The sequence below is a fragment of the Rhamphochromis sp. 'chilingali' genome (genome assembly GCF_963969265.1).
Source record: "Rhamphochromis sp. 'chilingali' genome assembly, chromosome: 6".
Taxonomy (NCBI): Eukaryota; Metazoa; Chordata; class Actinopteri; order Cichliformes; family Cichlidae; genus Rhamphochromis; species Rhamphochromis sp. 'chilingali'.
Genome location: NC_137933.1, coordinates 22,288,331 through 22,304,425, shown reverse-complemented (window position 1 = coordinate 22,304,425; position 16,095 = coordinate 22,288,331). Strand labels below are relative to the sequence as shown.

Here is a 16,095-nt window from a genome sequence, read left to right as displayed (position 1 = left end):
GAATCTGTTTTTGTAAGCAGCAGGTGATTCACTGCTTGGGCTACACTAGTGAAAAACAACAACACTGTTTTTCACTAGTGTAGGCACAAGAACGTGTGCTGCTTCATCAGTAGGAGTTGTTATCTGTTTAAGAAGTTATATCTCCAATAATGCATGCAGGATATTTTAGCTCAGGCTGGGGGAGCGTTTGTATTTATCTTCAGGAGAACAAAAAGAGAAACGTTTAGGCTCTAGACCTGAGTCCAATGTGTATTTTCATGGCTTGATAATTGTGTTTATGCAGTAAGAAGTCTTGAACCACACAAAATTATAATGATTTATTGAAACCTGTTTAAACATACTTTGAAAAAACAGTAAATCAGGCAAAAACAGAGTCTGTACAGTTCTAACAAGCACGAAAGAATCACCAGCTTTATGCTTGAACACAGCCTGAACTCTTAGGTAAACTTTTTTTGTAATTTCTTTAGTAGTGGCCTTCAGGAATACATCGCCAGATTTATTGAAAGACATTTAAAGCTCTTCTTTGGATGTTTGCTGCCTTTTTTAAATTCCATTCTCTCTCAAAATGATCCCTCACTGCTGCGGTAATGATGAGATCTCCATTCTGGGGAGACCACACCATGACTGATGGTGTTCACTTGAGCGTTTATTTCTATCTAGGTTTGCTTTTACACCATTGTCTGTGTGTTTGGAATCATTGTTCGATTGAAAATTGAAGGTGTTCTTCAATTCTTCTGAAAAATACTGAAAAAGCAGCCAGTGTCCAAAGAAAAGTTTTGATAGCTTTTCAGAAAGCTGGGGAACTATTGCTCAAGAGCACTTTACAAATTCCAAGAAAGTCTGCCTCTTTAGGGTTGATTCAAGACTTTTGCCGAGTACCGCAGATGATTTGCGTCCCCGCTTTGATTTCCATCAGAATTTAAAATGAAGTTGTGTGCCTTTGTTTGGCTGTGGAGCCACATGCTCCAGTGTGTTTGTCCTCACGGGGGGTGAAAAAGGATTTGATTGACTTTGTCAGGTTTTTAGTTGATACATGAATTCAATTTTATGAAAACAGGAAATGCAGTTGCTGTCCTAACATATATTTAATTGTAAACAATGAGACTGTCATTCGTTGTTTTTAAGCCCGACAGTCAAACATCTGGTGAGTGTCTTTTACTGTCGGAGCTGACATAAACTTTTTTTTTCTATCCTTTTTTTGTTTGTTTTAGGTTGTTTTTTATGTTTTTACTCCATCAGTCAGTCATTTAATAACCCCCAAGATTTAAATTCACGAGGGCTCTTTTCTCTTTCTACACAAGATCGCGTGTCTACACAAACATGCAGTGTCGGTCACAAATCCAGTGAAAAATCAGCCCCACATAGAAAACTAACCACCAAACAGCCTGCTGTGTAATCTTGCTTCTTTTCTCTTTTTTTGTCCACATTGTCCTCACTGTGTGATCTCCGTTTTGCCTTGTAGAAGTTGGCTCCGGGAGTGAACCAGTTTGCCTACACCTGCATACAGGACCATCCCATCTGGACCAACCAGCAGTTCTGGGAAGCCACTTTCTACAGCGAAGTACAGAGCCAGATCCGAGCCCTTTATCTTAACACCCCGGAGGAAAAGGGGGGCGTCACCGCCACGTTAAAGGTAAAACAGGGATAGGAGGGACTGTTGCACATTTTGTAACAATTTTAAGTCTATTAAACTAAAAATCAGAGTGAGAAAATAATTTTATTATAATTTATTACTAATATGTAGTTTTCAAGCAAATATCCGAATATAAATGCAAAATAATGCTTTTCAAAGCAATCTTGGTTTTAAGTAGCTCAACAAACCATGACATTTGGCTTCTTTAGCAAAGTTACATTCAAAGACGGTATGAATGTCAAAACAAGTTTTTGAGCAGGCTGTTAAGATGTTTATTTTCTGCTTCTACCTCCTTTAGGATGCCGGTGCCGTGCCTGCAGCGGACCGAGATGAAGAGCAGACAGCCATGGACCTAGCAGCAGAGCAGCTGCGTTTATGGCCCAGTCTGAGCAAAGACAAGCAGCAGGAGCTCGTGAAGAACGAGGAGAGCACCGTGTTCAGCCAGGCCATCCACTACGCGAGCCTCATGGTTTACCTGCTGGTGCCTTTGGACAGCAGCAAGAACAAGCTGCTGCGCAACACCCCTGCAACTGACTGGGAGAGCGGCAGTAACAGCATTGTGACAAACAGGTCAGGAGAGCGGTTTAACATCTTAAACCCGACTGCAACCTTTTTAATGTCTTTTGGCTTGTTCTGCATTTGCAAGGTAGAGCGATTAGTCTTATCTGGAAGGAAACTTCCATGTTGGGTTTCATGATTTGGGAGTATCTGTGCTTCTCTTAATAAGGTGATGATAAGCATGTGGGTGGATGTGGCAGAGCTTGCGGTCTACATGATACCTTCCTATTTAGCCAAATGGATCGCAGCTCCCCTTCTGTTTCCGGACCACATCCATCCTGTGGGCTCACATCGCTACTGCACGAAACAAGTGTGCGGCTCATTTACTTCTGCTGGAAACTTTAAAACCATCAGGTTGTCTTATACTGGAGCTACGCTGTACTCACCCAAACCAAACAAATTAAGAGTGGGAGTGATTTCCTATGTTCTATACCAACTGTGGAGACAATTAAACAGGGGAAGATCCCCTCCTTAAATGTCTTGCCCTGAAAACCGAAGGGTATTCATGTAGATTTTCTTGTTGTCATTTCTTGTTTAACTGAAGGTCAGGAGGATGTAGCTTTTTGCAGTTTTTTATATTTTGTTCCTAATTGCACAAGAACACAATGTCGCTATTTTATAATGTGTTTTGTTTCTATTTATAATAAGATGAGAGAAAAGCTGCAGCCAAGAATGTATTTATGTGGAAAAGTTCTTTCAATTTCTTTTGCTTTCACCCCAGACTTGTTTGCTTCCCACAGAGGACATTTGGATTTCATCACTTAGTATTTGTGCATCCAAAAGGAAAGTTGCATCAGTTTCTCATGTGAAACATTCTCCTTGGATAATAGAGTCTGAGCCAGCGATCCAGGCATCAGCACTCAGCTCATGCCAGGCTGCAAATCACTCTCACCTTCACTGCTCTTTAGCACAGTGCATGTTTAAATCCATGTCTGTCAGCACACAACTCTCACATCTAGGATCAGATCTCCTCCTGGGCATGGTGGCTTGAGCTTTCTCATTTTCATTGTGTCATCGTGTGTGTTTGCAGCATTGCTGGCAGTGTGGCAGAGAGCTTTGATACTGAAAGTGGGTTTGAGGACTCGGAAAACAGCGACGTCGCCAACTCTGTGGTTCGGTTTGTGGCCCGCTTCATCGATAAGGTGTGCACAGAGAGCGGCGTGACACAGGAGCACATTAAGAGCCTGCACAGCATGATCCCAGGTACAGCACTAACTGTATTTATTCACTCTCTGTCACCACCCTGATTCCCTCAGCTGTATTCAGAGTAAAACCTTCGATTTGTGTTTTCTCAGCTCAGGCCAACAGCAACAGAGGCCTGTGAGCTCATTAAACTCCTGGCATGTCAAAACCTGTAAATACACATCCTGATAGAAAGCACACACGTGTGTGTGTGTGTGTGTGTGTGTGTGTGTGTGTGTGTGTGTGTGTGTGTGTGTGTGTGTGTGTGTGTGTGTGTGTGTGTGTGTGTGTGTGTGTGTGTGTGTGTGTGTACACATGGTAACTGACCCCAGCTTCTGACCTACAGGCATTGTAGCTATGCAGATTGAGGCGCTGGAGGCGGTTCACCGCGAGAGCAGGAGGTTACCTCCTATTCAGAAGGTGAGTGCTGTTTCTCACTAAGCTGCTGGGACTCTATGCTACATAGACCCAGCAGCTGTATATACAGTATTTATGCAGCTACATTCACATGAAAAAGTCTTCAAATGATTAAAACTAAATACACTTTTACTGCCTCCATAGGAATTAGGAGGGTAAACAGCAGCCAGATGCTGCTAATCAAATGCACTTGATTAATTGATCATCAGCAGTTGATTCAGACAAAGCAATGCTCAGAGAGAGTGCAAAAGACCCAAGAGCTACAGCTCACACTGTGCAGGCCTTAGTTAGCACATTCAAAGTTAATGACAGTACAATTAGGGGGGAAAACTGATCAAGTAGTTTCCAGGAGAAAGCCTAGAGTCATCTGTCTAATAGCCAAGCCTTAGATCAATTGGGGCAGACCTTTTTTTTAGATCCATTTCATTCCATTTATAATAATAACCTATAGAGAACTTGACCCATATTATTGCAAGTTACTACAAATGGGTGAGGAGTCCACTGGTAACACACTTAAAAATTCGCTTTCATAGTTTGTTAATTTAAGTTTTCATCACATACTTATCATCTAACAACAGGCGCAAGCTAAAAGTTATATTCCAAAAGAACTCGTTGAACAGGCAAATATGAAAAAGCAGATCACATCTGAGGCATCTGGTTCTATGTCATAGACTGTATTTAAAAGATGGGTATAGCCTTCCTTAAATCCTGCAGTTTCACCACTGGCCAGCAGGGGGTGAATCTTTTGATTGCAAAATAAAATCAAATTGTACAAAAGTCTATCGACTGCTACTTGTTTAAGACCTCAGTAAACACTTTCCTGATGGCGTGTCTGGTTTCTTAGTGAGCTCTGCCCCGCCATGGTTAATAGCTGACGTCACTATGGCTGTAGCTCAGGAGGTAGAGGAGGTCATCTACTGATCGGAAGGTTGGTGGTTTGATCCCTGGCTCCCCCGCTCTGCATGCCAAATATCCTTGAGCAAGATACTAACCCCATGTTGCTTTCCGATGCATCCATCAGGGTATGAATGTGCGTGAATGTTAGCTAGAAAGCGCTTAAAAGCATAGAAGAAAGTGCTTGTGTGAATGGGTGAGAGAATCAGTCCATTTACCATTTACTGTGGCGATGGTTATATTTTATATATATATACTCTATGCTTTATTGATAACTGAGAAAAATAAATCTGGATTACTTGACATAATGCTTCCATCCATCCAGTCCATTGTCCTCCTCCGCTTATCTAAATCGGGGTTACAGAGGGGAGCATGCTATAGCTGAAACAGGATGAAAGGTCTTCAGTCTGTGCAGAGCTAACACAGACAACCACAGACTAATTTTAAACACTGTATTCTTCTGCACTGTTGACTTAATGAAGACTTTTACTCATGTCTCTTAGTTTAGTCCACGTGCTCAGTTTGGTCTGGTTTGCTGCAACTCTGCATCCAGCTAATGTCATCCAGTGTTTTCCAGATATCATCACGCTTTCATATTTTACCACTTAGTCTTTTGGACCTCGCTCTACCACACGCCTGCCAGCTTTTGATAAATCACACAATTATACATGCATTAAAACATTATGCCAATGCTGCTTAGGGAGCAACCTGGACACAGCGGAGAGCTGTCTGTCTGCTGCAGCTTTTGGTTAGCTACTCACATGTTTATGTGTCGGATAAGGCTTCCATCTTGGGCTGCGAGCATCATGCCAAAACATGCTGAAAGTGTGTAAACAACACCGACTCTGGCTTTGTGACAAGTCTGAATAGTAGTAATGGCAGCAATAACCCTAAAGAAGGAAAGCAGTGCATGCTTTTAAGGTGCAGCAACAATAAGCAGCCGAGCTCGCAGCAGTAATGAGGTGCAGAGGGACTTTCTTCTTGGTCTCGCTGTTCATTCGAGGACAAGAAGCTATTATCTCCTGGCTGGAGCTTCGTTCCCACAGGTCAGCTGTGGCCTTAATGGGAAATGTTGTGAATGATCTAACGTCCCTCCTCGTGCACATTTGTGACAATGGAACAACTGAGTGTTTCTGCTGACTGTGGAGGCCAGAAGGAGCCGAAGCAGCGCAGGGTGCAGACCTGACTGTTGACTTACAGTGGGGCAAAAAAGTATTTAGTCAGCCACCGATTGTGCAAGTTCCCCCACCTAAAATGATGACAGAGGTCAGTAATTTGCACCAGAGGTACACTTCAACTGTGAGAGACAGAATGTGAAAAAAAAAATCCATGAATCCACATGGTAGGATTTGTAAAGAATTTATTCGTAAATCAGGGTGGAAAATAAGTATTTGGTCAATAACAAAAATACAACTCAATACTTTGCAACATAACCTTTGTTGGCAATAACAGAGGTCAAACGTTTACTATAGGTCTTTACCAGGTTTGCACACACAGTAGCTGGTATTTTGGCCCATTCCTCCATGCAGATCTTCTCGAGAGCAGTGATGTTTTGGGGCTGTCGCCGAGCAACACGGACTTTCAACTCCCGCCACAGATTTTCTATAGGGTTGAGGTCTGGAGACTGGCTAGGCCACTCCAGGACTTTCAAATGCTTCTTACGGAGCCACTCCTTTGTTGCCCGGGCGGTGTGTTTTGGATCATTGTCATGTTGGCAGACCCAGCCTCGTTTCATCTTCAAAGTTCTCACTGATGGAAGGAGGTTTTGGCTCAAAATCTCACGATACATGGCCCCATTCATTCTGTCCTTAACACGGATCAGTCGTCCTGTCCCCTTGGCAGAAAAACAGCCCCATAGCATGATGTTTCCACCCCCATGCTTCACAGTAGGTATGGTGTTCTTGGGATGCAACTCAGTATTCTTCTTCCTCCAAACACGACGAGTTGAGTTTATACCAAAAAGTTCTACTTTGGTTTCATCTGACCACATGACATTCTCCCAATCCTCTGCTGTATCATCCATGTGCTCTCTGGCAAACTTCAGACGGGCCTGGACATGCACTGGCTTCAGCAGCGGAACACGTCTGGCACTGCGGGATTTGATTCCCTGCCGTTGTAGTGTGTTACTGATGGTGACCTTTGTTACTTTGGTCCCAGCTCTCTGCAGGTCATTCACCAGGTCCCCCCGTGTGGTTCTGGGATCTTTGCTCACCGTTCTCATGATCATTTTGACCCCACGGGATGAGATCTTGCGTGGAGCCCCAGATCGAGGGAGATTATCAGTGGTCTTGTATATCTTCCATTTTCTGATGATTGCTCCCACAGTTGATTTTTTCACACCAAGCTGCTTGCCTATTGTAGATTCACTCTTCCCAGTCTGGTGCAGGTCTACAATACTTTTCCTGGTGTCCTTCGAAAGCTCTTTGGTCTTGGCCATGGCGGAGTTTGGAGTCTGACTGTTTGAGGCTGTGGACAGGTGTCTTTTATACAGATGATGAGTTCAAACAGGTGCCATTCATACAGGTAACGAGTGGGGGACAGAAAAGCTTCTTACAGAAGACGTTACAGGTCTGTGAGAGCCAGAGATTTTCCTTGTTTGAGGTGACCAAATACTTATTTTCCACCCTAATTTACGAATAAATCCTTTACAAATCCTACCATGTGAATTCATAGATTTTTTTTTCACATTCTGTCTCTCACAGTTGAAGTGTACCTCTGGTGCAAATTACTGACCTCTGTCATCATTTTAAGTGGGGGAACTTGCACAATCGGTGGCTGACTAAATACTTTTTTGCCCCACTGTATAGTAGATACTGCTTTAGTAGATACTCGGCAGCCAGTTAATTATCAAGCAAATTGCGAAACAAAGACATGAGTCAGTCGCATGCGTCTCTGGGAAAGCGAGTTTAAACCGAAACAAATTTCAGCCATTGCAGCTGAATCAGCATTCGCACAAAAATGTAAGGTATTTACTGTTAAAAGACGCCGCTTATACAAGTATGTGTTCCAACGTAACATTACTGCACCTTTTTATTGTTGTTGTTTTTTATTGCAAAATGATTAAAAGAGGGAACAGAATGTACTGTGTATCAGCTGCTTTTTGAATTATATGATTACAAAGGTCTGTTGTGATGCACTTTTTTTCACCTATAGAACATCAGTCAGTTTCCAGATGTTGAGGACATAAAGTGAAAACCAGTCCTTACTCGGTTCAGTGAGCTGCATAAAACAGAAACATTTTCACTTAAAAAGTAGATCATGAGTTTTTCAGGAGAGTAGAAATGGTAAATTGGCCTCCGCAGAGAGTAGGAATTTGTTTTTGTTGGATATTTAATTTCTGAACGCCGTTTGATGACTAGTGTGCTTGCAAGATGTGTGGGGGGTTTTTTTCTTTTTTATTCAATGATGACGTTTGTGCGTAGCTTAAGTTTGTCCAAGAAATTCATGCGGTGCTGTGATTTGACATTATGAAGACAAATTGATTTCAGTGACGCACATGCGCTTAATTTTGAGCACCTTGTTGTCAATGAAAAATGTCTAAATTGGATCTCGCATGTGTTTGTAGACGTGATGGGTTATTATGCTTTTACCTTTCAGCCTAAGATTCTGCGTCCAGCGCTGCTTCCTGGAGAAGAGTTGGTTGCGGAGGGGCTGCGGGTGCTTCTGGACCCCAATGGCAGGGAGGAGGCCACAGGGGGCCTCCTTGGGGGCCCGCACATCTTGCCAGCAGAGGGAGCTCTGTTTCTCACCACGTACCGCGTCATCTTTAAAGGCATCCCACATGATCCACTGGGTGAGTACAAAAACAGTCTCAACAAAATGGAAAAATACTCATATGTTTTGTTTTTATTGGCTAATTTTCAGTGTTAAACTAAAAAAGCAAAAGTCTGTTTTGTCGGTAAGGGGCATCGGATACTAACCCAAATCCTGATGAGTTGAGACGCTGTTTAAAATGTAAGCAGAATGCAGTGATTTACAAATTTCTTAATCTCGTATTTTAATCACAACAGAACATAAAAAAACATCAAATGTTTAAAAAGACTGAATCTGAATTTGATGGCAGCAACATGTCTCAAGAAATCACTGTGTAGCAGATATGTTAGCTGCCATCGGCATTAATGCACCTGAGGGACTGAACATCATGGGCATGCAGTATTGGGGTTGTATGTATAATAACAAGATGCTGGTGTGTTTGTATGCAGTGGGGGAGCAGGCAGTGATCAGAGCTTTCCCAGTGTCCACTCTGACCAAAGAGAAGAAGATCAGCATCCAGAACCAGCTGCAGCAGAACATGCAGGAAGGCCTGCAGCTCCGCTCTGCAACGTTTCAGGTAGACACTGAAGCACGCTTCTCTCAAATTAGCATGAATACACGATGTTCAATTGCTTGGTTGGGAGAGGATGAAGCCTGAAGCTTAATATGTGGTACTCAAATATTATTTCACATTATTTTATGAACTGGATCTCGTTCGTTACTCGGTGAGCTGCAAAAGATTCTAAAAAAAAAAGAAGCACATCACAAACTAAAAGATTGGACAACTAATTACACCGTAACATTCGGTGTGGCACATCATTATAATTTTCAGCCAAGCATGTGTTTTTACTCGTTGGATGTACCGTTGTAAAAATTTTATGGCTCATTCCTGTCTTTTTACTGCCAGGGATGATGGAAGTGAGTGCGGGTCACTTGAGTTGTGTGGCCATCTCTACAGTTTTTATTGTGCTGTTCTGTGCGTGTACGTGTCTGTGCAGAAACCATATGTGGGCAGATTGGTACAGATGAGCAAATCTCTTAAATCAACTTGCCGAAGTGCGTCACGATGCCCCACCGTATAAAAAACACTGTGACATCATCCATTGATTGGTTTGTGGTGGCATGCATTTTTGGTCTTTTGGCATTTTGTTCTGTGTTGGAGCCAGAAGTCACCAGATATGTATGAGAAGTTAAATAACTCTCCGTAGCTTGGTTATCAAAGTGCAATTACAGTTAATTAGTGCTAAATAATAAAATTTTATTCACCAAAACTAAAGCACAACTTCTGGGGTGGATTCTTAGTTCAAGTAAACACACAGCAGTCCGTATTATGTGTAAGATTATGTATTTAAAATGGCCCCAAAGGCACAAACAGCACAAACATGGTCTAGAGGTTAAGTGCACTGACTGAACTTAGGTCAGATTAGTGTCATTGTCACTCTTTCCTCGTGAGTTTATGGTCTCAGTTGCTCGTTTTACCTCTTTTTTTTAATACAACCTGAAGTTCTTCTTGTAAATTGAGGTCCTTGTTGGAGTAAACATAAATGATAAAGCAGCATTTTTTGCTTCATTTTTCACCGTTGCAGTTTGCACTTGAAATGCTGTATTTGAATCGTTGCTTGTGTGATTAAGCAGTCTGTTTAACCAACTGTCTTTTGCAGCTGATTAAAGTGGCTTTTGATGAGGAGGTGAGCTCAGAGATGGTGGAGATCTTCAGGAAGCACCTGCAGAGAATCCGCTACCCACAGTCCATCTTCAGCTCCTTTGCATTTGCTGCAGGACAAACAGCACCTCAGCTAATCCTTCCAAAGCAAAAAGAGAGAAACACTGGGTTCAGGTTTGTAGTGCGTGCCAGCTCACCGAGCGTTGTTTCCGTGCATGAATCACACAGTCTCACACATGGTTATCTGAGATATTGTTATGAGTGGGTTTTGATGCCACAGTAAATCATTTCTGCTCTGTACTCCTCGCAGAACACTGTCAAAGACGATTGTCAAGGGAGCAAAGAGGGCTGGAAAGATCACCATGGGCCGAGGTAGCCAGCCCTCGCTGAAGAAGAATGACAGAGGCAGCAGAATGACCTGGCATGAAGATGACGATATTTCAAGTGAGAAGCGACATATTTTAATGTGGTGACTTTTGGACGTGGAAGAATGGGAAAGGGGGGAAAAACAAACTGAAGAAAATGCTGTTTGTGTTGTAGTATCGGACGATGGTGAGCCGCCACCCAGCAGCACTTTGAGAGCTTCGGAGAAGTCCACCATGGAGCAGCTTGTGGAGCAGTCGTGCTTCCGTGACTACCAGCGTCTGGGAATGGGCACCATCACCGCCAACTCGTCCCGCTCCAAGTCCGGCGAGCAGTTCAGGATCACGGCCGTGAACAGACTCTACTCGCTGTGCCGCAGGTACACCGCCTCTCGCCTAGAGGTTGTCTTATTTACCCTACATGTGCTGATGTCACCGATTTCATAAGTAGGCAAGCCTGAGAATCTCAAAAGGCCTGCGGAGGGGATGTTTGACTGAATTATTGTTCTTATCTGTGTGCAAAAACACAAACTTCTGCAGGAGGCTTTTTAATTGCGGTCATATTTGTGTGGCTTTGCAGCAGCTCACCGATGTTAGACAGATGTTAACACTTTCTCTCTCTGTGACAGCTACCCGGGACTGCTGGTTGTTCCTCAGGCTGTACAGGACAGCGGTTTACACAAAGTAGCCCGTTGCTTCAGACACAACCGTCTGCCTGTTGTGTGCTGGAAACACCCGCGCACCAAAGCCGTTCTGCTCCGCTCAGGAGGCTTTCATGGCAAGAGTGTAGTGGGGCTGTTCAAGTCGCAGAACCCGTCCTCAACAGGTGTGCTTACGTGCTGACAGGCACAGATGTTCTGTTTGTAAATGATTACAGGTTTTCTGATGAAGCAACTAGTGGAAAAAAAATTTTTTTTTAATGTTCTTATAAATCTTCCTTATAAAACTTATCACAAAGTCTGTTATTCAAACAGCTTTTATTATAGAAGTCATTCACTTTTTTTCTCTTTTTAGCCCCTGCCTCATCCTCAGATTCATCCAGTAGTCTTGAACAGGAGAAGTACCTGCAGGCTATTCTGGACTCCATCCCGATCTACTTTAAAATGAATGGAAACAACACCCTGACCAACCGCTCCCTGATAGGCCTCTCGCCAGGTACACTTCAAGAAGATTGTAATGTTCACTGTATATTTTATGTCTCACAAACACCATAAAGGTTCATAATGATTCGTGTTGGTATTTGTTAAAATGCATCTCCTACTTTCTGTCCACTGTGCTGATGGTAGACCCAGTCCCAGTTATGCCGTGGTTTGCATGTTTTATTCTTAATGTATTTTTCAGCCCACATTTTCATCAATTTTAGAACCAAAGAATAGTATATTGACCATTTCCATGGGAAGAAATTAGTGGTAGCTATAATCTGTGAACTCTATCTGAGAACTATCTTTACATTTTTTTGAGGTAGCTCCTTTCATCACCACGGACTCACTGGTTCCAACTTTTAGGCCGAACATTCCTGTGGTTTCACAATTTTAAGATTGGCAACAGCGAGGCTTTTTCAAACTTCTCTCAGTATTCTCAGTGATGTGAGAATCTGACTCCTTTTCCTGTTTCAGTCTCTGACTTAGTGGAGACAAAATGCTTCTGTTCTTTTGATTTCTGAGCCTTAAATCTTCGTCGTAAGTCAAACACCGACGACGTCTCTCTCATTCCATTTTCCCACAAAGGCACACCCATGATCTGTGCCGAGTGCCTGAAATGAGGACATGTACAATAAATGGACGGCTGCCATCAGTGTTATCAGTGAACGTTAAAGGCTGTTGGTCAAACTGTAGGGCATGAGAAAGAGCACAACCTTTTACTCGGGTTGTGGCTGACCTCCACCATCAAGTCGTGTAAATCTCCAGTAAATCCAACTTGCAAAAATTGGTTGCTACCTTATATCAGACAACTTTACAGTATGCCGCTTTACAGCGTTTATTGCTCCGTTACACTGACCATAATTGTACTACAATTTTTTTTTCTTGGGGCGGGGGGAACAAGTTCGTTTCAAAAGGGACAAGAGGCCATGCAGAGTTCACGTCTTCAGAAAAACTGCAGACTTGCACTCCACAAAGTTATTTTAGTTTTCTGCGGCTCTGTGTGTTTTTTTTCTCAGGTAGTCATTCTCTTCCTTTCTGTGTTCGCTCTGGTCAGCAGTTATTTTTTTACCACCTTATCTTTGTGTGTGTATGAGTGCAATAGGGGAGAGTGACTGTATGGGAGCATTACAGAGTGTGATATTTATTGAAATTAAGAAGGAAATTTTGTACAATGAAAGGTTGTGTAAGAATCAAAGGACAGCCTGAGGTCACTGACCACCCAATCCATCTCCTCTGACTTCACCTCCTTCTGCCTGTATCCTGAATAAACTCTATACACACACACGCACACACACACACAAGCACAAATCCTGTGCATGCTTACGATTTAACTGAATTTTCATGTGTTTAAATAACCCGGGTCACATTGATGGTTCTTAATGGGAAAACTGGGATTTAAGTCTGATCAAAAGTTGCTACAATGAGTGATCCTAAAATCAAATTTGATTTAGTTTCTTAGATCTCACTCGTGTCTCACTGTTTACTCCGTGTGTTTGTAATGGACACCTGTGTGCTGTGTGAATGTTTTCCAGGCAGTGAAAGGAGAATATCCAGGATGCCAAAGATGGCTCCTGTCCATTTAGACATCCCATTCTCAAACAGCTTTACTCGAGGAGGTGAGTGGTTTTCTCTGTTTCCTGCTTGGCACTTCATGTGCGTCCTTGCTGCCTGGTGAAATATGAAACACCAGAACTGTTACAATTACATAGTTATTTGAAAGAAAGTGAGCAAACAGGGATTTGTGCTTTCTGCATCTCTTCAGACACACCATACTTTAGGGAGTTGTGATTACAGCGTACATTATGAGTGTTGGGTAACCTCTGAAGCATTACTCCCCAGACTGAAAGCATCAAGCAGCTATTTGCTGGTTATCTTTGGGGCCATCTGTACCTTATAGCTATAAACGTGCATCCAATTTCAACTTCAAGAAATATAATTATGTGAAATTTAAGGATTTATATCTCATAAGAGAAACTTGGGACTACATTAACTGCATTAACTGTGACCCGTATTTCTTGCCACGTTAGCATTATTGTAACTTATCAAATAAAAGCTTAATGTACCGTCAAAGCTGACACATCGCGATGAGTGCTCGAACTGGAATGTGATTTCTTGAAAACAAAGTGTCCGACGTGTTAGTCAGATGAAGGTCAAATATTTTAAGGCGTCGCTGAAACTGTGAGTCATCTTTTTTTTTCTTTTTTTTTTTTGTACCGGTAAATGCCCTAAAAGGATGACACAGGGTTTTACTTAACCCATCGCTATGTAACGCTATGTAACGTCTTCTCTTAAGATCCAGAGGATTTGCCATGCAAAACTGTGCCTTGAACTTCATGTGAATTGAATTACTGTTTTATTTGCATGTGTTATCTGCAAAAGCCCCAAAAAACAAGCTTAAATACGAGCCTTTTGTCTTCACGCCATCATTTATAACCAAACCACAAACAATCTTATTCATGCATGCAACCATCATTCACTCGATCATTCGGAATAAATAATAGCCGATCCTCATTTGCATGTTTTAGTCTGTAATCTGAAATCTTTGGTAGGGTTGGTGGTCGTGTTGGTTCATTTGATGTTGACGTGATTTGTGTTTTCCATACCCCCTCGCCCTGTCTCCTCGACAAAACATCCACCCAGTGCTTGAGTACAGAGATAAACTGTTCACTCACTCAAACCAAAAGCCTGCCAGTAAGGAGAAAATCCCCAATCAAGGTATAGTGATATTGTTCCTTCTCTCCTCTGCCAGCACTCATAACAGCACCTCTCGTCTTCTTTAACACTCCTAACCTACGCAAATGCTCACTAACCGCGCCGAGGGTCACAGTGCACTGTGCTGCAAATGCCTCACAAAGACCTTCTGGGACGCAGTGCTAATCTTCACTGACTTTGTGGGCGCTCCTCTGGGAGCTGTGGTTTTTCACAAACCGAAGTGGTGGCTCTAATGTGGTCTTTTCCATTGTTAATGTGTTGGCTCAGCAGGACTAACTGTGGTCAGTCAGCGGCAAGTTAAGGCTGGGGGGGGTGAGCTGTTTGTTATGGCACAACAAATCGTGAATCACACAAAATGAGGCCCCTGCGATCCTGCAGTGTAATAAAGACAGCTTGAATATTCTGTAAGCCTGACTCAAAGGAGTAGGATTTAGTTGACGAGTAAAGATCTGAGATGACAATTCTTAGATATTTTGCATGTTTAGACAAGTGGTGTGTGAGCAACTAGTTATGTGTAGTTTTAATTGGAATAAAGTGCGCTTATATAGAATAAATATGGAGTTAATGATGGTTTTTATGCTTTTCTCTCCAAATTTGAGCACAACATCATACAGCAGGGGTGTCAAACATAAGGTCCGGATTAAAAATCCAATCCAGCCCATTCAATGGTTTTGAAAAATTACATTAAAATTAAATGACAGAAAAGACCCTGTCGCTATCTGATACAGAAATATCATTTCGTTTTTGTCACAATAGGCCCACATTTTTTTAAAAGAGGGCATTTTCTGTGAATTAACAAAAAGTTTCTGTTTAATAATTAAGAGGGCTTTCTGGGACCTACCAGAAGTTTTTCTGTAATTTCGCACAATTACTTCTTAGTAAATAAATAAGCGCTCGTTTTCTACAGCAGCATTTCTTCATAACTCTTAGACGTAGTGTTGAACTTGCAGTTCTTTTATCTCACATTAAGATACCTCAGGGATTAAATGCGTAGTTAAACATCTTTACACTGAAAGGAAGGAGAATTTCACAGGTCTGACCCACTTTAGATCGAAGTATGTGGCCCGCAATCTAAAGTGATTTTGACAATCCCTGCTTACAAACACCTGGAAATCCACCACCAACGGCAGCAGTGGCCAATATTTTGGGGCTTCCTATTCTGTGCTCATTTTGTTATTTTCGAACATATAAAATAAACTAAATCTAATTAAAGTAAAATCATTTTGTCAGTGGAGCTCAGACTGTAATGGCCCTTGCTTGCGTATGAAAATGCACAATCTGTTTACAGGGTTTACATCTGAACATCTGGGCTGTATTCATTCATTCATGTTTAGTAGTATTTACTAAGATTTAAGATTTCCATCACCTTCTGTCTGCTGGTCAAATCTGTGCTCGTAGTTCTGGGCGACCAGAGTCAAAACGAGCTAGCCGCGTCAAGGACATGAGCAGTACTTTTTATTACGTTTCATCTTCAGCCTGGAAAAATAATCATTTAGAATTACTGTTCTAACTTTGGGCAAAGCTTATTTAACTGCAGCTTAATGAGGAGACATTTTTAAGATGGGTATTCAAATAGAAATTAACTTTTATTTTTCACTAATTTGATTCAAAAAGTTGCCAAGCAGACTATCTGGAAACTATTACATTTCAGAAGTGACCACCCCAGCAGTGGTGATGACGTGGTTTGATTTCCTGTTTGTCTCTCAATCATAAAAGGTCTAACCAACAGTCAGCAGGTATGTCAGTCAGGTGGGAACAGTTACATTGTTGATCTTGTCT

At 42.1% G+C, this 16,095-nt stretch overlaps 1 protein-coding gene across 3 annotated transcripts in view; it reads left to right on the top strand.

The window, feature by feature from the left end:
* Positions 1-16,095, top strand: part of sbf2 (SET binding factor 2) — a 107,703-nt gene that overhangs the window by 74,843 nt on the left and 16,765 nt on the right. For 2 of the 3 annotated variants that reach the window (XM_080885021.1, XM_080885022.1), the window contains 13 exons: positions 1,463-1,633; positions 1,932-2,203; positions 3,222-3,394; positions 3,720-3,793; positions 8,282-8,477; positions 8,887-9,014; positions 10,099-10,274; positions 10,411-10,544; positions 10,641-10,842; positions 11,092-11,288; positions 11,477-11,617; positions 13,137-13,220; positions 14,245-14,319. In XM_080885021.1, the coding sequence (XP_080741147.1) occupies positions 1,463-1,633; positions 1,932-2,203; positions 3,222-3,394; positions 3,720-3,793; positions 8,282-8,477; positions 8,887-9,014; positions 10,099-10,274; positions 10,411-10,544; positions 10,641-10,842; positions 11,092-11,288; positions 11,477-11,617; positions 13,137-13,220; positions 14,245-14,319 (2,023 nt within the window). The remainder of the gene's footprint in view (positions 1-1,462; positions 1,634-1,931; positions 2,204-3,221; positions 3,395-3,719; positions 3,794-8,281; positions 8,478-8,886; positions 9,015-10,098; positions 10,275-10,410; positions 10,545-10,640; positions 10,843-11,091; positions 11,289-11,476; positions 11,618-13,136; positions 13,221-14,244; positions 14,320-16,095) is intronic. The other variant, XM_080885023.1, reaches the window with a different exon arrangement.